This window comes from Magnolia sinica, chromosome 5, assembly GCF_029962835.1.
Source record: "Magnolia sinica isolate HGM2019 chromosome 5, MsV1, whole genome shotgun sequence".
Classification (NCBI taxonomy): Eukaryota; Viridiplantae; Streptophyta; class Magnoliopsida; order Magnoliales; family Magnoliaceae; genus Magnolia; species Magnolia sinica.
In genome coordinates this window covers 105595841-105616067 of record NC_080577.1, presented here as the reverse complement: position 1 = coordinate 105616067, position 20227 = coordinate 105595841, and the positions used below count along the sequence as shown (strand labels likewise).

At 40.3% G+C, this 20227-nt stretch overlaps 1 protein-coding gene across 7 annotated transcripts; it reads left to right on the top strand.

Annotated features, from left to right (window-relative positions):
• Positions 1-4895: 4895 nt before the first annotated feature.
• LOC131246562 (calcium-dependent mitochondrial ATP-magnesium/phosphate carrier protein 2-like) lies at positions 4896-19229 on the top strand. 7 transcript variants are annotated; one of them, XM_058246827.1, is made up of 6 exons: positions 4896-5190; positions 5929-6435; positions 11174-11959; positions 12046-12136; positions 15756-16227; positions 18860-19229. In XM_058246827.1, exons 2-5 carry the CDS (start codon positions 5973-5975, stop codon positions 15946-15948), a joined length of 1533 nt encoding a protein of 510 aa, XP_058102810.1. In that variant the 5' UTR covers positions 4896-5190; positions 5929-5972; the 3' UTR covers positions 15949-16227; positions 18860-19229. The 7 variants fall into 7 exon arrangements, with proteins under 7 accessions (XP_058102810.1, XP_058102809.1, XP_058102807.1 ...); XM_058246826.1 differs by having other exon boundaries at positions 5926-6435; XM_058246824.1 differs by having other exon boundaries at positions 5867-6435.
• Positions 19230-20227: the final 998 nt, after the last annotated feature.

Here is a 20227-nt window from a genome sequence, read left to right as displayed (position 1 = left end):
GTACATTGGCACCATTGGAATATTTGGCATGTATGGACCCATTAAAGATGGACCATGGCATGCAGAGTGCCTTGCACAAGTGGGGTACAAGAACACCCAGATCCATAGCTCAACTGGCGGACTAAGTGGAGATACCTCGTTTCAACACTTGAGGTCTTGGTATCGATCCCTAGCGGGGGTGGCTAACATGGAATGTGTGTACTTACATGGGTGTGCACTAAAAAAAAGAAAAAGAAAAAAGTGGGGTACAAGAGAAAGAATGATGGTACATGTGCACATTAGCACATGTGGGACACTTTAAGAATTTAAGGCACAAGAGAAGATAGATGGTTACACATGACACATTGACACATGTGGCATGGTGGCATTTGTGAGGCATAATTGAAAATGAATAATGTCTCCTTTGACATATTGGCACTTGTGGCACATGTAAAGTGATTGAAGATGGATGTGATAGAGTTTTTTCCCCGTGTTCGACCGGTCGTGAGCCTTACACGACCGGTTGGGGGCTGGTGCATGACCAGTCGTGGAGTCGAGTCCTGACTCGATTCAAAGTCCAGTGATTTTGGACTATTTTTTCCGGGGGGTGCTCGACCGGTTGTGGGTGGCGCTCAATCGGTCGTGACTTCGTTTCGACCGGTCGTGGTTACACATATTCATTCCGTAAATTTGCGGATTGCTGAAATCTGAGTCCTTTCGCAACTGGGATGCGAAAAAGAGTTTCCTAAAACTATAAATATGAGTTCCTAGGGTTTTTTCGATGATATGAAAAACACAAGAGGGCTATCAAAGGGGTGAGAGAAAGAAAGAGAGGAAGCTAGTAGAAGGGAGGTGATGCTCGTGAAGGTCATCTACTGTGCAATTTATATCTCAGCGCTTCTACGTCCTCGTAATTGGTGAGATCTCTCCGTTTTTCTTTTATTCTCTCATTGTTTATCCACTCCTGCGTGAGTGAAGAAGGTTGTAACGTTCTACTTCATAGTGGATTGTTGATCTGAATGAGGTCCTGTGGTTTTTACCTCTTTGAGGGTTTTTCACGTAAAAAATCTCTTGTGTGGTGTGGTTTATGCTTTGATTTATTTTATTGCTTTATTATTCCATAATTCTGGTTTGTTTCGGGAGGTTGGATCATAAGGTTTTGTGTAAGGCCCCCAACAGGATAGTAGTGCATTTGGACTTAACCCCTTTAAGAAACTCATTTTTTTTTTATTTTATTTTATTTTTTTTTTAAAGGAGTGGAGGTGGGAAAATTAATTTATTTATGTTTCACTAAATATAGAAAGTGAAAAATAATGTTTTCTATAAATTATATATAAAAGAAAAGCTTGACAAATAATAGAAAATGAATTTCACAAAAACAATGTTTCATTTCCTTTTCTTTTCATGAATTAAAATAGGCCTTGAACACAATAATACTTGAGATGATCTCAATAAACTAATTTCTACAAAACTGTCCAAATGTTACAATTTAAATGTTGAGATGATCTCAACAGTTTTCTCGTTGCTTTGGTGTAGTGACAAGCTTTTCAAAGTGGACATTTGAAAATTCGAAAATCTCCTCAGCCAATTGCATGCAACGACTCTCCATAATCAATGAGTAAGTGAAAAAATAAAACAAAATGGAGAAATGTCCGCACACAATCTTACATGCAACATTTTATTTTCTATTCATTGGTCCCTTCATTAGAACATCCAAGCCTCTGAAAATGGAGCCATGCCCTGAAGATCACCTAGAGTGAAAATTGGAACAATCCACTCATCAATTTGACCACATATATGCATTGAATCAAACCATCCGCTGCCGTTGATTTTAATGGTGTGATCTGCCTGATGAATGGACCATCCTGATTTTTAGCCCAAGTGATCCTTATGATGCAGCCTGCCTTCTACACTACTCAGATGTCATACTCAAGTGAGACATTGGCCAGAATAAATCTTGTATATGAAAGTTGATGTTGTATGTGAACATTTTTCATGGGTAGAAATAGATATTAAAAGGGGCTGAGTGCAAAGTGCAATTTAATTAATCATCGTTGTAGAAGATGTAAGTGTCAAGGTCTAAAAGTGCATAGCTGGGAAATGTCCAAGTCATGGCCCCCATTGTAAATGGGCCCACTACCATGGTTGACATCAGATAGGATGTAGATTGCGGCCCACAAGGCACTGGATGCGCTCCATCTAGAGCGGATCCACACATCTTCCGTGGAATTGACAGTCAAAAAGTAAAGATTTCTTGCGTGGAATGATAATTTTATCTCTTTTAATTTTAGTTTTGTGACTGTGCACTTGCACATGATGCCTTTTCATTAACTTTGAATTGAACAAGTCTAACACCCTGTTAGATGCAATTTACTTTATGTTAGACACGGGACCTTTATTTTTCTAATTTTCTATTGAAAATTCTTTCGTGGGCCATTGAAATGATGACTAGAGCAAGAGGCTTTTAGTCCATGGTCAATCCAAACCGGGTCCCCAGAGGTGGGCGTGATTATAAATAATGGTCAAGCAGAGAATCATTATGCAATTGAAGAAAATGCAATCCTAGTGTATCACACAACATCTCAGTAACTCAGTATGGTGAGTCGACTCAGTTTTTTTTTTTGATATAAAGATAGTGATAGGGACCACTGATGCAGAGTGATCATCTTATTTTAGATGGCGACCCACCCAATGCAAGTTCGGGTAGGCCCATCATGAACTGTAGAACAAAATTGACCGTTAAAAATAAGAAGATTGATGGCTCGTGGTCCGTGGACATCACTGGCTTACAGAGTAGGGCCCATATGACAAAAATGGACCCCATGTGATGCAGAGAAGGCCGCGGAAAGGTTCATAGCTAAGATGGATCAGAAAAGTCTCAGTTAATGACAGAAGTGATCCGAACTATCAAATCTTAAATCAAGCATTTTTTGTAATCCGGAATGAGTTATTAGACGTAAAATATATGATTTTGGAGCTTGATGAGCTACTTTATTCACCCAACCCATTATGTTAGCTGTGCAGGTCGAATTTGCAAAATACCATCAGATCAATGATCATTTCCCTGTTTTATTTCCAGTCCCAGCTCGGTTCTAGGGTGCGAACGGTTCGTCCGAGTTCCGATTTCCCTAGAACAGTTGGGAACCGTTCGGTTCCGGTTTCACTCCATAAACCGGACCCAACTGACCCTTGTGCACCCCTGAACAGGGTGTTGGACAGTACATGTGAGGGTAGTTTTGTCATTTGACACAAATCCAAGAAAGGGAGGTATCTGAAATAATCCGTAACAAAGGGAGGTTAATATAATTTATATATAGTTAGGGAGTTACCTACTATTAAACCCCGCCTTTTTCTTCCAGCTAGTGCCAGTCGCATGTGTGTCGTAGTCGTTGTACATCAGCAAGTCCCAGCCGCGGACCTGGCCGACTAAAAAACAAGGTCGGACCGCTCATCAGGTGGGCCCCACCGTGGAGACAGATTTTAAGACCATCCAATCATCCCCAACCAACGTGATACAACCACTTTTGGACCAAAACACATGTGTCGTGGGACCCACCAATTAAACGGCTGTAATATGACACACAAGTGCCGTGTTGGCACGTGCGAATTTCCACAAAGAAAAAGGAACGCTTTTTGGAGCGCGGAACTCACGCAATACCGGATATATTCAAGAATCAAGAATATGCCCAGAAATTATGTTTTTATATTATTTAATATTATTATTTTACTGTCCAACGAGCAAAACATGAATTCATCATACGCAATTTCCACCGTTGGGAACATCTTGGCCCACCTATGATCACTGAAAACTGTTGTATAGCTTATATCCATCCACCGTTAAATTCTCATGTCCACAGAACTGCCATGATTGCAGATCAAATCCATTAGATTAAGCTATCATGAAATTCTAACCGTTCATTTGTCAAGGCATAATCGGATTTAATTATCCTCCGGTCATGGTAATCTTTATTGACGTCAGGAATCCACTTTAATGAGATACTTCTATTTAACGGTTCAAAATGCTTGTAAGTGGGCCCACATGTGTCAATGCAAGAAGAAATCGTACCGGATCATTCTTCATATTTTATGTAAACAGCATTGTACTGTATGTTAACTTCAAGATACAGCTATGTTTTTCTTGAGTATAACATCCGAGCCGTGAAAAAGGTGGGCCATATCATAAAGATCATCTGAGGCTAAAATCAGGATGGTCCATTCATCAGGCGGGCTGGACCATTCAAAATCAATGGACATCCGGTGTTCTGAATCAACGTACGTGCGTGGCTCACTATAGTTAATTGTTCTGATTTTCATACGTGGCGATTTTGATAGTACGGTCCACCCTTTGGACTGCTCGGATTTTCACTCAAGTGACACGTCAGCGAAATAGAAACTTGTATGTTAAAGTTAACATACAAGTCTTGCACGTGGAACATATTCTCATTATAATAAAATAGGAATCATATGATACTCCGCTGTGTCTGATGCTTAATACGCATGCACTTAAAAATATTAGACATGTAGAAAAAATTAACCAAATAAAACCGTCCAAAATATGTATACCACTGTATTTAACTTCCACTATAAAAACCAGGTACACGAAGAATTTCAACCTTTGATTTGTGGACACTTTGTTTTTTAAAGGGGACGATTGAATATTATTTATTAACCGTCCAGTAAATGTCTAGCAATCTGCCATTTAGAGAAACAAAAAAGGCTATTTTTTGTTCATAAATACACGTAAGCTGATGTCCATAATTTGGAAGGTTTATTTAGAGTTATTCGTATTCCACTAAAGCAATTCTGAGTAATTTATGACTACCTGTGCATTATGCACCACACTCCGCCAGAGTATCAAAGCATTTCTCTATAATAAAATAAAAAATCATAAAAATAAAAAAAATAAAAAAATAATAGGAAATACAATCGCATCTTCTCCTCTTTCTTCCATCCATCCCTCATCAAGACACATCTCTCCTCCTCCCCATCTGACACCTTCGGCGATCCGCCTGAGCTCCGGCCCATTCCCGCCGGAAAACATGAACTGACGTCAGATTTCCACCAACCTTGTGGTGGCTCTCTCCAATCCCTCCCATCTATCAAGGTGACGCCTTTTACCCGGCGAATTGAAGTCAGAAACCGGCGACTGTCGTCAGATTCCTCGCACTCTCCTCGAAGCTTTATAGAAACATCCCTCCCGTCGAAAATCAGGTCAAAATTCAACAGAATTTGAAATTCAATTCAATTCCGCGTTGAAGTTCTTCGTCTTGAAATCTATGAATTTTAGGTTATAAAAGGAGATCTCTTTCCCCACATTCGGTCCGATTCCGGATCTGAAGTCGTTGGATTTCTTCGCCTCTCTCTCTCTCTCTCCTGCATTTTTTAGAAAATTATTTTGAGATCAGGACGGTTTGAACGGTGAGGATCCCTCGATCTCTGTATTTCCTTCAATCCATCTCTGCTCTGATTTCGCAATCTCCAGGTTTGGATTTCGTCTCTGGAAAATTTTCGGAATTGTTTGAATTCTTCGGTTCTTGCCTTTCATGATTTTTTCTTTGCTGGTGGGTTAGTTTGAAATTGAAGAATTTTAGTACGTAGAATTTTGCATTTTTTTCCGTCTCTGTTGTGATTTTTGGTTTCAAAGGGAACTCTTTTTGTGCATTTCCGGCTTCTGATTTGATCACCGGAAAGGTTAGAAATTGTTCGAGTTCTTCTATTCTTGAAAGCTCTCATGAGCCTTGGTGTTCTTTCTACTGGCGTTTTCAGTGAATTTTGTGTCATCGTATTAGTTCAAAATTCGGAAGGGTTTCGTTTTTGTTAAAATTTTTAATTCTTTGACCTCAAGCAGCTCAATAGTCGCCATTCTTTTTGTTTTTTGCTTCTTCAGATTTTAGGCTGCCATGTATTTGGTTTTGATCTCAATCCTGGATTTCGTATCTATGATAGAAGACTGGAAATCTCACAAGTCCGTGGAAATCGGAGTTGTTTGAAGGATGTCTGGGGCAGGACAGGCGGTTGAGCATGTTGGATTCCCGAAAATGGAAACAAAATCGACAGCTGAGAAGGAGCGACGTTCCGGTTGTTGCAATCCTGTGAAGAAACCAGGGCCTGTGTCGATGGATCACGTTCTCTTGGCATTGAGGGAGACCAAAGAAGAGAGAGAACTGAGAATTCGTAGCCTCTTTAATTTCTTTGATGTTGCGAATGTTGGATATTTGGACTATGCTCAGATCGAGGCTGGTCTATCTGGTCTCCAAATACCAGCAGAGTACAAGTATGCGAAGGATCTTTTGAAGGTCTGTGATGCAAATAGGGATGGCCGTGTTGACTACCAAGAGTTCCGGCGGTATATGGACGATAAGGAGCTTGAGCTTTATCGCATCTTCCAAGCAATCGACGTTGAGCATAATGGCTGCATTTTGCCGGAAGAGCTGTGGGATGCCCTCGTTAAGGCAGGTATGTGTGTGGTATTCATTGTACTCCAAATATATCTTTTCATTCTTTCTTCTTTTGAATGTTTGATACATTTATGTTGATGCACTCCATGATTATTTTAAATTAAAGTACTGTGCTGAAGTTAGATTCGACCCTACCACATTTTCGTATGTTGATTTTAATTTTTTTTTTTTTTTTTTGAAAATAAAGATAAAGAGCGCTTGGGAGATACCAGTAGAAGATGAGACTTGAGGGTTGGAAGAGGATTGCTATGGAATTCACTTTTCCAAAACTTACAGCTTATTAGAATAAAAGACAAGACAGCTCTAGGAGCTTTGAAGTGATAATTTAAAACCCATAAAAGTGGAGCCTCAACCTCCTCCAAGACACCTAAGTCGAAGGGAGATGTGTTATGGAGATGCATAAAAAATTTCTCTCCCAATTACTGGATGATCCATGGCTGAAAATGTGGATTTTTGTGTGGGTCCGAAAATACACCAGCAATAATGAGAAACTAACACAACCGATCTGACTGGTATTGGCCTTAGTTTTATGGGATCCCCACCATCTGATCCCTTGGAAAACAGACCAGAATATGTTCAATTAAATCGCTTTTCATTACAGGAACTATGGGATACTACTAATGTACAGCCAACTATGTTTTGCAGTCCGATTCAATGAGGTAGAACACAAGTAAACTTTAAAGCGGGTGTTACAGTGCAGTTTTAAAGATGCAAGACTTTAAATTGAAAGAATAGATCAAATGAATTTAAAAATACTAAGATGAGAATAATAAGAAAGAAGGAATCAATTAACTGAAATACTGAAACTAAATTAAATTAAAGCAATGTGAGATGTGAGTGAATGGAGGGGTAGGAGGCCCTAGGTCTGTGGAAAGCATGTGGAAAGCGTGTAACACATGTAAGGGAGGTTTCTGGAATTATTTATCTTGATTCATATGTTTTGACCAGATTGGCAACAATAGTAGCAGTGCCTATGTGGTCACTTTGACGAAGTTTGACTGGGACGCCTGTTGACAAGTTGTCGTTTTCTTTTTGGGCAAGAAAGCGCCGGAATGGCATCACTACTAGTGGCACCCATGTGGCACACTACCCCCCATTTTTCATATTTAGTCTTCCGATACACTCAGGAGATTGGGCCCCACTTTCACGCTGAATGACCAGACTTGCATGAATTTGATTGGTGCTGGTCAGGCACCTTGACCAGACCGGTCCAGGTTGGTGCTAACCGTGCTATAGCAATGTTGCCTGCCTCGTATCTCCTCCTTTTAGAGAAGTTTGATGCTCTAGCAAAGTACAGTGAATAAGGGGCTTGTATTTAATTCAGTATGCTGTTTGGACTGGAGTGTTGGTTTATATGAGTCCCGTCTTTCACAACAATATTTCATTTGAGTTTGTGTCTGCTAATCGAAGGTTAGGAGTTGTTAATTCATGATCTTGGACTCCTATCTTTATAAGACTGGGTTCTTCAATCCAGACAATTCATATCTTCTGGGTAATCTTGTGAGCCATCATTAACTTTGTTAGATTGTGTTTTGTTTACTTGATAATCTAGAAACGCGGCTTAACCTTTTTTCCCCATGCCGTGGTACCATGTATTGCTTATCATCTTCATTAAAATGTCATCTTTAAAGGGCATCGTTTCTGTTTGATTATTACCTGGGGAAAAGATGACTTAAAAATCTTTCACTTTTGTGACCAATCAATGTTGACTTCCATTTTATTCAAGTGCCCGAAGGCGGTGATGGAGCGGTTGGATAAATTAAGGCGTGATTTCTTATGGCAAGGATCGTGTGATACTCATAAATTCCACTTGTTGAAGTGGGATGAGGTGTGCAGGCCATTCCAGGAAAGGGGTTCAGAGATTAGGAGGCTGGAAGAGTTCAATAGAGCCATGTTGGGCAAGTGGTTATGGAGATTTGGGGTGGAGGGAGAGACTTTGGAGAAGGGTGGTTGCTTTTAAGGAAGGGAGACTATATAATAGTCCATTACATCGTTCTTGTCGGAGTTTTATGCTCTCGTTCAGGTCCCCAACCCAAGTATAGGAGGGTTGCATCAGGTTGGTAGCCGGCGTCAAACTTATGCTATAACTTTTAACAAGAATCTGAACAATATGAGCCCTTGATAGAGTGGAATGACAGAAAAGGATTCATGTAGCCGACCCCAATTTGTTGGGATAAGGCCTAGATGGTGGTGGTGCTGGTGCTGGTGGTGACGGTGATATATACATGTGTGTGCGCGTGCGCGTGTGTGCATGTGTAATTTTCAGGGGGGAAAATAGGATATATCTGTTTTGATGTATCATTCTATCCAGTTGTGATTTCCAAGGTACCCATGTTTCAAACATCATGTTCATGTCTAGCACCTCCACATGTTTGGGTCCGAGTAACGTAGGTCCAATCATGTGTTTTGACAGACTGTTAACTGGACTCTCTGTAGTAAGAGTCATCTGGCTGTCCCAGGGCTGCTGAGAGGGTGGGAATGGGAAGGGAGGGAGAGTTGGGCGATCTAAACCATTGTCATAGTCTAAAGTGCGGTCGTCAAATGTCACTATAGTCATACATCTTTTAATGTCATTATGTATCAATATTGATGTATCTTTGTGTTTGTTTCTAGTTTTTAGATCCCAGATCTGACACTAACATCTCTGCATCCAAGTTGTGAAGTCCATTCGTATGTGTTGTGAGACTGTCAACGGGATTCTCTGTAATCAACATTTCTTGGCTATTGTAAATCTCATGGGAGAGAGAGTTGGGAGGGAAGGTCAGCCAAGATGCCAAACAACATCATAAATATAGTGCAGTGTTGGGGTTCATCACCACATCCACACGCAATCTAGAGTCTGGACCATTGTGAGACAGTCTAAGTAAGGTCCTCAGTGCTTGCTTGCTTGGCATGGGGTCAGACTAAGCAGCCAGAAGACTTCTCTTTGGAGATTATCCCCCTTGGCGATGTGGTGGGCAATCTGGGAAGACAGGAGTGGAAGGTGTTTTAATAACACCCGCAAGGAAGCAGCGTCTATTTCTCAAAGAGTCAAATGTTTAGTCATAGAATGGGCCATTGTCGCTTCTAAGCTGAAGGGATGTAATCTGGAGTTTCTGGGGCTGTAGTGGAGTTGCCACCTTGGCGTCTCGCTTTGTTTTGTCTTGCTGTTTTGCTTCTTCTTCTTTTTTTCTTGTCTTTTTTTCTTTTAATAATATTTTAGTTGCCTTTCAAAAAAAAAGTGAGGTCCTTAAAAGGCAGGAATGAGGCTGTCAGATGTTGGCTTGGAGGGGAAGTGATCAGAGGTGAGGAAGAAGGGAGGAAGCCCTCAGGTTTCAGGTTGCAAACCAATCTACTGCACATGGGTTCCTCTTTTCTACATAGGCGTCAAATGTCCATTGTTCAAAAATGGTCACCAAGATTGCTGCCTTCTCTGTAATTGGTCAGAAGATCACCTGCCTTTCCCATATGTGGTCCCCAAATAATCTGAAGCAATTCTTTCTTGATTTTCAAATTTTCCATACGATAATAAGAAGGGCTACAGCATCCAATATCTTTGTACTACTTCTGACATTGCCCCCTCCCCTTATAAAACAAAAGCTTGCTTGCAGATTCAAAGGAAAGGATTGTTCAGTAAAAACACAGCCAGGAAGATTCCAAGGAAAGAAAGAGGAGTTCAGAGTCAATGATCACTGCTTTTTTCTGTAATTGGTCACAAGATCAAATTCTAGATCCTTCTTCAGTAACTGTGGTGGATGGACAATGATTGTATGCATTTCTGGTCATCCATTTCATACCTGACGAGAACAGTCTCATTGAAGGAATAGCGACTCCATTAGTTGTGGGAATCACCAGTTTCAACAATTTAATATTTAATTTGTTGATTCCCTTATTGTATGTATAATGTTAGGAACTATATTATTATATTACCAATATTGACACGATGCAATACCAGTGCTGGAAACTTTTATAGATATTTGTAGGATATGGTTTAAAACCATCATTTTGTCTTTATGTTTAAATTTGCTCCCAATTTTCTTTTGGTATCAATGTACAGGATGGGATACCATATATCTGTGTGCTGAGTTTTGGGAAATGCAGTCGTTTGCTTGCTCCCTTTACAGTCGTATTTATTTCATCGTGATTTCTTTTAATCGGCAGTTCATCCTGATATTTAGAAGCCCCACTTCATTTGTTTATACCTGGTTGAAGTTTTTTTTTTCCCTTTTAATGTTGCATTGTTCCTGTATGACTTGCCTATTAGTGTATGCTTTAGAGTACTTTTCAGGATTCCAACCAGCACAAAACAATGAAATTTCTCTTAGATCAATAATATATTTCTCTCCAGTTTTTCCACTTGATGTGTCAGAGAAGCAGAGTACATTGACTCAGGTTCTCATTTTATGGAAATGCAACAGAAATGTTATTCAAATGCTAAAATTCAAGACCTCTAGTTTTCTTAGACATTAGTTGTTTATTTTTATATCATCAGATAGTATTCTCCTTGGACCTTCTGCCCATAGTCCTGCTCCTGTTTCATAGCCTAGCTATTGCTCCTGCATCCCGGGCTTTCACACTTCTGACATTTGAGAACTGTTGTTCTACTGCTCCTGCACCAAATCTGCTCCTTCTCATTCTTTGTGAAACTAAGTACTAAAATTGTTTTTCATGTTTGTTTGATTCTTTACCCAAGTCTCAATGCTTCTGTTTTAGCTGATTGAGTTCATCCTATAAGCCAAGCCAGCTCCCTTTTGCAGGAATTGAAATTGATGATGAAGAGCTTGCTCGATTTGTAGAGCATGTGGATAAGGACAACAATGGAATTATTACTTTTGAAGAATGGAGAGACTTCCTTCTGCTCTATCCCCACGAGGCAACCATCGAGAACATTTATCAGTACTGGGAAAGAGTTTGCCTTGTAGATATCGGGGAACAGGCCGTTATCCCAGAGGGCATCAGCAAGCACATGCATGCAAGCAAATATCTAATTGCAGGAGGGGTAGCAGGAGCTACATCCCGTACTGCGACTGCTCCTCTTGATCGCCTAAAAGTGATGTTGCAGGTTCAAACAACGCGAGCACGTATCATTCCAGCTGTAAAGGACATATGGAGAGAAGGTCGTTTCTTGGCATTTTTCAGGGGAAATGGATTAAACGTCATGAAGGTAGCACCTGAAAGTGCAATCAGGTTTTACACATATGAAATGCTAAAGACTTTCATAGTCGATATGAAAGGGGAAGCTAAGAGTGATATTGGCACTTCTGGGCGCCTTTTTGCTGGTGGTATGGCGGGTGCGGTGGCGCAGACTGCTATTTACCCAATGGATCTTGTAAAAACGCGATTACAAACTCATGCCTGTGAAGGTGGAAAAGTTCCTAAACTTGGAAAGCTGTCAAAAGATATACTAATTCAGGAGGGACCTCGAGCCTTCTATAGGGGACTTGTCCCATCGCTTCTTGGGATTATCCCCTATGCTGGCATAGATCTTGCTGCATATGAGACGCTGAAAGAGATGTCAAGAACATATATACTTCATGATAGTGGTAAGCTCTTGAATTATTTTCGCTTAAAGTTTATTTCTTTGCCTTTCTTATTAACTTATCCAACTGAAATTCTGCATATTGTGTAGAACCCGGTGCACTTGTGCAACTTGGCTGTGGAACAGTTTCGGGGGCTCTCGGAGCAACATGTGTTTACCCCTTGCAGGTCATTCGAACAAGGTAAATCTTTGTTAAACTGATTTCTTGGAGATTTAGGGTGTGTTTGGATGTTCATTAAACCAGTGTTTGAAATATCGGTATCACGCAATGTATCGCACCCTTGGGATACAGATACGTATCGGTTATCGCATGGGATATATCGTTTTTATCGCATAATTTATCGCACTTTTTGGGAAACATGGGGAAACATTGAGAAAATAGTTGAATTTTTCAATGAAACTTCAGGGATTGTTAAAAAAGACCTCCTCCATACACACTTTTAAATCATAAAATCTCAAAAAAGAATGGCACATAATAGGTTTCCTTTGTAGAGGGTCCAAAGCTCTGCATTGTCCGATTGAACTAAGACAACTATATCCAGTATCCACCCCGTCTATCTGTTTTTCTATATCATTTTAGGACATTATGCAAAAAATTAAGCAGATCCAATAATCAGGTAGACCATATCATAGGAAACAATGGTGATTGACCATTAGTGGGCCACTCGAACTTTGGATATGCTTCACTTTTTGGGCTAAAATCATAAAATTATATGGTAAAATGGATGGACGGAGTGGATAAAATACATGAATTATAGTGGCCCCACGGAGTTTACTCACTACGTCATTCCCACCCCAAACGGACGTGGATTTCCTGCAAAAGCCGCAGAGAGTTCATGCGCTGGGAACCCAGATGGGATCCACTGTGATGTTTGTGAGAAATCCTCCCCTTCCATCAGTTTTTTGAGTTCATTTCAGGACAATATGCCAAAAAAGAACCGTATATAAAGCTCAAGTGGGCCGTGCCAAAGAAAAATGTGGTTAGGGAAGTTCCTACCGTTGAAACCTTCTTGGGTTCGACAGTGATGTTTACATGCCATCCATACCGTTAATAACTTCATTCCTACAGGGATGAACTGAAGTCACAAATATTAGCATGATTCAAAACTTTCATGGCCCATGAATATTTCAACTGTGGACATTCAATTATCACGTTTTCGGCCCACTTGAGCTTTGGAAACGGTTCATTTTTGGCATTGTGTCCTAAAATAAACTCACAAAAGGGATGGACGGATAGGATTTCTCACAAACATCACAATGGGCCCCACCTGGGTTCCCAGCAAGAACTTAATGCGAAAGTCTTTCGCAGGAAATCTGCATCCGTCGCAGACGCTCCTCCCGCTCAAGTTGTCTGAACTGTTCAAAGTTAAATGGGCCCCACAGATTCGTTCATGCATTTGGAGAGATCATTTTAGATCAAATGAGTAATATCCAAAGCTCAAGTGGACCACACCACAAATAGCAGTGGGGACTAATTCTCACCATTAAAACATTTGTAGGGCCCACCATAATGTTTATTTTTCATCCAATCCATTCATTACGTCACACAAATCTGGATGAGGAGGAAAAACAAATATTATATCGATCCAAAACTTTTGTGACCCCAAAAGGGTTTCAATGGTAGACCTTTAATCTTCCACTGCTGTTTTCAGTGTGGTCCACTTGATCTTTGGATCCGTCTTATTTTTTGGCTCAAGCCTTACGACGAGCTCGCCAAATGGACGAACGGTTTGGATATAACACATACCTCATGATGGGACCCACAGAACTCGGTGACGACGTCAACGCACCAGTTGGCGGTGTGTGGTACACCACTCTGTTCCAAAAAAAGGGCCGGGTGCCCTTTTTTTTCCTAACCAGAGCGGGTTCCAGCCCCAAATATCTCCTAAATCTTCGAATTCCGGCGAAGATTCTCCAGATTTTGACGAGGATTTCCCCCGATGTCGCCCAAATACCCCGATTTCTTCGGATTTTGATGGATTTCTCTCCCAAATCGAAGATTTTGCTTGCACTGTCCTACGAAAGAAGCTTCGATTGGAATGGCCCACCAAATGGAAGCTTTCGATGATGACGATCTCTTGTACAGGTACCGAAATCTAGTTTCTTTTTTTCTTTTTTTTTGATTTTTTCGGATAATAATAGTTTCAATTTTATTTTTTTTTCGATTTTTTTTGAGGAAATCGCGTGATATCGTTGAAATGTCGTGCGATATCGACGATATATCGGCCAATGTATGGATTTTGGGTTTTTCGGTATCTTCCGGGGGTTATCGCGAGGGTATCGTCTCGCAGGGGTGCGATAACGATAATATCGGCCGATAGTATCGATATTTTGAACACTGCATTAAACTCAAAATTTCTAATCCAATTCGATATAGCAGCGGTGACCAAAGTGGGGTGGCTCTATTTTATTTCATAATGACAAACAAATTTGTAATTGAACTTCCATGCAGTTCATGTTGGACCTGGACTAGTTCCAATTGTTCCTTGTTATGAATGGTGTGGGGCTAGCCCCACTTTGGTCATTTCCACTCTATTGTATTGAATTATTCCAATTTGTTAGAGTAGATTAGTACAATCTTAGATTGGTATCATGTAGATTCTGTCATCTAGTTTCTTATACTGTGTATAAATATGGTTGCTCTAATCTTAATAAAACACACAAGCTTTGCGCAATGTAGCCTCTATGCTCACATGATATCAAAGCCCCGATCTAGGCCTTTGATCTTTGCCATTCATCAGTCTACATCCCCATCTACATTGCAACCCATCCGTGATGGAGCGATAAAGTCCCTTGATATACATTGATGCACCACACTTTGACAGCTTAAGCTTTTAGAGTAAATGGTTGTTTGACATGGTATCAAAGCGGAAGGTACCATGTCCGAATCACGAGAGGAGGAAATATGTGTCGGTAATATATTATTCTCCCACGGGGGGTTAGGAAAATCAGGTTCGGCCCAGGGACCGGGAAATCAAGCCCGACATGTTATGGTGAAGCAGAAGGTCCTATGTTCGAATCTCGAGAGCAGCAAATATGCATCGCTAATATATTATTCTCCCATGGGGGGTCAGGAAAAACCGGGTCTGGCCCAGGGACTGCGAAATCAAGCCCGGCCTATTTATTGTGTGAGTGTCCCTCCACCCTTGTCAGTATGTTCTCGTGTGGACTTCCCACCTTGCACGTGCGGGGGGTGTTGGAGTGATAAAGTCCCTTGATATACATTGATACACCACACTTTGACAGCTTAAGCTTTTAGAGTAAATGGTTTTTTGACAATCAGTTCTCAGACTAGGTCTGCATCCAATCCGTCATTGGCATCTGCCATTGATTCCGACAGGTGACCGATATCTACAGGATATTAATCTAAGAATATTCTAATGTACTTAGATTATGCTATTGTAACTCAGATTGGCATAATCCGAATAGATTAGTATAATCTTAGATTAGTATCATGTAGATATTGGGTCCAGCTGTGTATACTGTACATAGCTATCATCTAGTTTCGCATACTGTGTATAAAACAGTTGCTCTAGTGTCTTTTTTTTTCACACCCACACTCTCACGAGTCATGCCGTAGTGGGATTTCACCACCTATGGGTACTCGAAGAGTCTACCACTGGGGCAAGAGTAAGGACCCGGTTGCTAGTGTTAATTAAATAGACGAGCTTTAGAGAATGTAGTCTCTATGTTCACACAATTTAATTGAACTGAGCATCTAAGTAAATGCAACCTTAAGTACTATCATGTTTTCCTCCTTCAATCACTTACTCAAGAGCTAAGCCTATATTGTTTTTCAGGTTGCAAGCTCAGCCTTCCAATTCATCTACTGCTTACAAGGGAATGTCTGATGTATTTTGGAAAACCCTCCAACATGAAGGTTTATTAGGATTCTACAAGGGTATCTTCCCGAATTTGCTCAAGGTGGTGCCATCTGCGAGCATCACGTATCTTGTTTATGAGACCATGAAAAAGAGTCTAGATCTCGAATAAAGTGCAGGTGTAGCCTTGACTGGCGGTAACCATTATTGACATGGCTGACTATAGAGTTCATGATGGCAATGATGATTTTGATGATGATGATGATAACAGGAATAAGATTTTACTAATTGAGTAGGTGCTGTGATTGCTTCGGTTTTATCATAGATGGTACTCTTCCGTTCAAGATACAAGGCACAAAGGTTGCGTAGTTCAGGGTTTTTGCAGGCATTTTTGAACTAATAACTAATGAGAAATTGCAATGGTTATCAAATTTTGACATCTGATTGTCAGGTAAGAGATTTTATTCTTTCATCTTTAGATTATCTTATGTTTTTTTTTGCCAAAGAACAGCACTGAAGTTAATACAGTGAAAGCTGTTCTTGTTCTGATGTTACTTGTTTCGCTTGTGAAAGTACGTCTGGTTAGCATCTTTAAATTTACAGTATACATATCTATCCGTAATCTATGCTCTCATGCCCATTTTATTATATCCGTGATCTATGCTCTCATGCCCATTTTATTATATCTATGGTGCTGGCTTCAGAAATTTCTTTTTCTAGGTCCTGCCAATTTGCTCTGCAGATTTTGTTTAATGACTGAAAACAAGAGAGAGAAAAAGCAAAACTTGAAGAGGAGAATAAATGAAATTTACATTCGTAAACAATGAATTTGTATAACAATATCTACGGAAATCATCATCACCTAACCCTCATCCCAAATAATTGGGGTTGGCTACATGAATCCTGTTCCACCTGCTCTATCAAGGGCCAAACCTTCAGTTAGACCATAGGTTATCAAGACTTTTCTTACTAACTCCATCCATGTCCTTTTGGGCATTCCCCTTGTACATAATTTTACAAAAATATGTAATTGAATAAAAAGAAATTAAAATCACACAAAAAAGAGCATTTTTGTCACAGTTCTTCACAGAGACTGCACTTCACCATTGTCGCTGAATATGACAAGTTTGACAAAGGCCAACATTTGCTTTCTTCTTTGTACTTTTGTACCGCAGGGAATTGGCTTTGCTGTTTAGAAGCTAAGTTTTAGGTCCTGGTGATTCCATATAGGAATTTCCTTAGACTAAAAGCAGCTTGGACCTGTCTATCTCAGTGTAATCAGTACTACTGAATGTCCATGTTATTTCAAAGTAGAAGGAAATCTCATGTTGGAACTCTCAGTGACATATTTGCTCCAAGGTCATTCCCAGTATGTTTGATGTACATTGTAACTTTCAAAAAGAAGTTTGTTTGATTTACATTGTGTGTGCTAATGTTTTTTAGTTGGCAGTGAGTCAGTCTCAACATGGCATAACCAAATCATGGGGCCATTGTGGATGGAACATAGCCCGAAAATCGTACTGATCAAACAATCCTAACTACCTAAGTGCCGGCCATCAAATGGACAGTTAAAAAATGAGATGGCGAGCGACTAAAATCAGTTGTTAAGATCATCCAAGCAGTGTAATTTTCAGATTAAGCTCCATCCACGACATTGGCCAAAGCTAGGTGGTATTGATGTGCTGTACATGCATGCCACATGTACAATGGATGAATCACCAGCATAAAAAATGGTGCCAAACACTCTATATGGATGCCTTTCATGATGCCTGAGGTGGCCATGACCCATCAGACCCGTGGAAAGGAGAAAGGCAAGGCAAAACCTTGTTTCAACTAGCTTGTAAAGTTTGCCCGACTTTCATAAGTCTGATTTACACTTATGTTTATACAATGTCAGTATCAGATCACATCACTGGATCTAGGCCACATTTGAGGGAGGCCCAGCTCTTGTTACACACTAGACTCAGATCATCACCTAATGGGTGGAGTTCTGTGGGTTAGACGAATTACATGCTATGCATCCAGCATCTAACGACTCAGGCTTGTATTAGTTAATCCTTAGTTTAGTAGCTAATATGTGACACACACAAAACAAAAAATTGTGGGTCAGCCTGCAAGGATTGTATGGTGAGGGAGGACTTCACCTTCGAGATGTGCCAATTTCCCATACAAGACTACAAGTATAGCACCGCCCTTCGCATGGCCTTATTTCTGATAAGTTGAAGGATAAATTATACAAGTTTTTCACCATATACCCCTATCCAATAAGCCATTCATTGTCACCCTTTCCTTTCTGATTCCTTGGATCTTCTTACCTGTGTTTTGCACAGAGAAATAGAACTGGATTTCACTTTTAGAAATTGATTTGAATTGCAATTGCAAGTATTAGTCTTATAAAATGTAAATATTCAGAATGTAATTTGCTTACATTAGATCAAGGGCTGGGCTTCCAAATTGCATTTTTGTTACGTCTCCCACACATACTAGGAAAATCATTAACCTTTATTGTCATTGCTCGTCATGTTTGTATACAAGGAATCCAAGGTGTGGATTTGGAAATTGTAAAGATTATCTAATCAGGATTTCCATCTTCACTGTAGAAAGTAGGATTCCGGGGATAGGGGTCATGTTTGGATAGCAGGTGGATATTCCAAACTCATTAGACAATGGTTACCTGATTTCTTGTGCCAGAGAATCCTAACTATGGATTAAGCTAATGATTATTTTACAAAATCCATTTATCCAAACAGCCACTTCTGTCTTGTCAAGGGAATCCGGTTTCTTTTCCCTTTAGATTCCCCATATCCAAACACACCCTTCATGTCTTTATTTCTGGCAAAGAGATAATAGAGTTGGTTTCCTTTTCTTCTCTTTTTTTTTGGTGTTTGTGCTCAGTTTGCTTGGTTTCCACAAGTTTGTTTTCTACATAAAAATAACAGAATCGAGTGCCATCTTTCATATATTTGTTACTAACATGAGATAAATGAATAAGGTTTTGGATTTCAATCGAAATTCGAATTGGATTTCTATACAATTGTCTTTGCTCACATTGTTTGGTATTTCTGTCTTTGCTTTTTCCGCAGCAGGTGTCACCATTAGTGCCTGAAAATACCCTCTTCGAGGACAAAATTGGTTTGTCCTAGACGCATTTCCTTTCGAGCTTAGTATGTAATTGCACACTGTTATTGTATGATACAGAAGAAGAAGAAGAATTGGATTTTGTTACGATTTTTGGTAAGTTCAGTAGCTCACTGAATAAGGTGCTGAACTATTGAAATTTACAATGTCACAACACATGGAATGTTGTTTTTTTCCATTGTCTTGAGTAAAAGTACATGAGAAAGCATTATAGCAATTTTTTTAAAGTCGTTTCTTGTGTTCTAATACAGCTAAAATGATTTTGAGTGAGCATTGTTTCAGAAGATTTTTTCAGAAATCTGGATTTGGAGTCTAGCAGAAGAATCTCACATTTTAGACTTGGGGAGAATTGCCGGGTCATTCTCATCAGCAAATCCATAGCTTACAGGTGCAGGATTTTGTGCATGTGGACCTACGGTATGGCCGAACCCTGCCTTTGATGTGGGGTGCCCCATATTTTCCCCTGATTGGATGATCATCACCCTTTGATGTTTGCCTATCTTTTTCATCACCCGTGGTCCATGGTCGCATATTCCACCTTACTGTCATTTGTCAAAGCTGCCATGGCCAAGGATTGGGATCTTCCAATCTGGGAGCTTGTTGTGACATCGTCTCTCCATGGTCAGGTCCATCAGATCAACAGTTTTTTACTGCTGAACCAAGGGTCTACATTTACCAAATCCTGCATACCAGTAGACTAGATATTTGGTGATGATATGGTCCCATATAATTCAGCTAGAGTAAGTTGTGTTGTGCAGTGTTTTCAATTGTTCAAAGACTGCATATGATGCATTGATGCTTGAAATGCACCTACACTTGTTTGCAGGTAGTCTTCAAGCACCAAACATGTACGTACCACTGGTGGCACATGTGCGCCGGATTGGAGATATTCAGCCGGTAGGGTGGTCCTGCGGTGGATGTTTCTTAGCCCAAAAATCCGGCTAGTCGATTTATCAGTTGGGTTTAATCTGTTAAAAGAAATGGATGGTTGGGAAAGATAGCCTGTCTATGTCATCCATTGGGCTTATGCGATGAGTGGGCAGGCCCCATTTTTTGGATAGGACAGAGGAACCGTGGGGACCATCTTCGCTTGTTTTCCTGCTTATCTGGATTTAACATTCATCTTTTTGCTGGTGAGTTTGCCTACTCAATCTGCCTTACTGCAGCACACTTGGAAGTACATGATTGTTGTGGCCCACCCTTGGTGGCCAAAACCTTTGGTTTGGTGGGCCCAATGCAGATAGGCCATGGTGAAATTTTTTGCTGACAGAGGATCTGGTGGGCCCCACTGTGCCGCAAACAGATGGTTATAA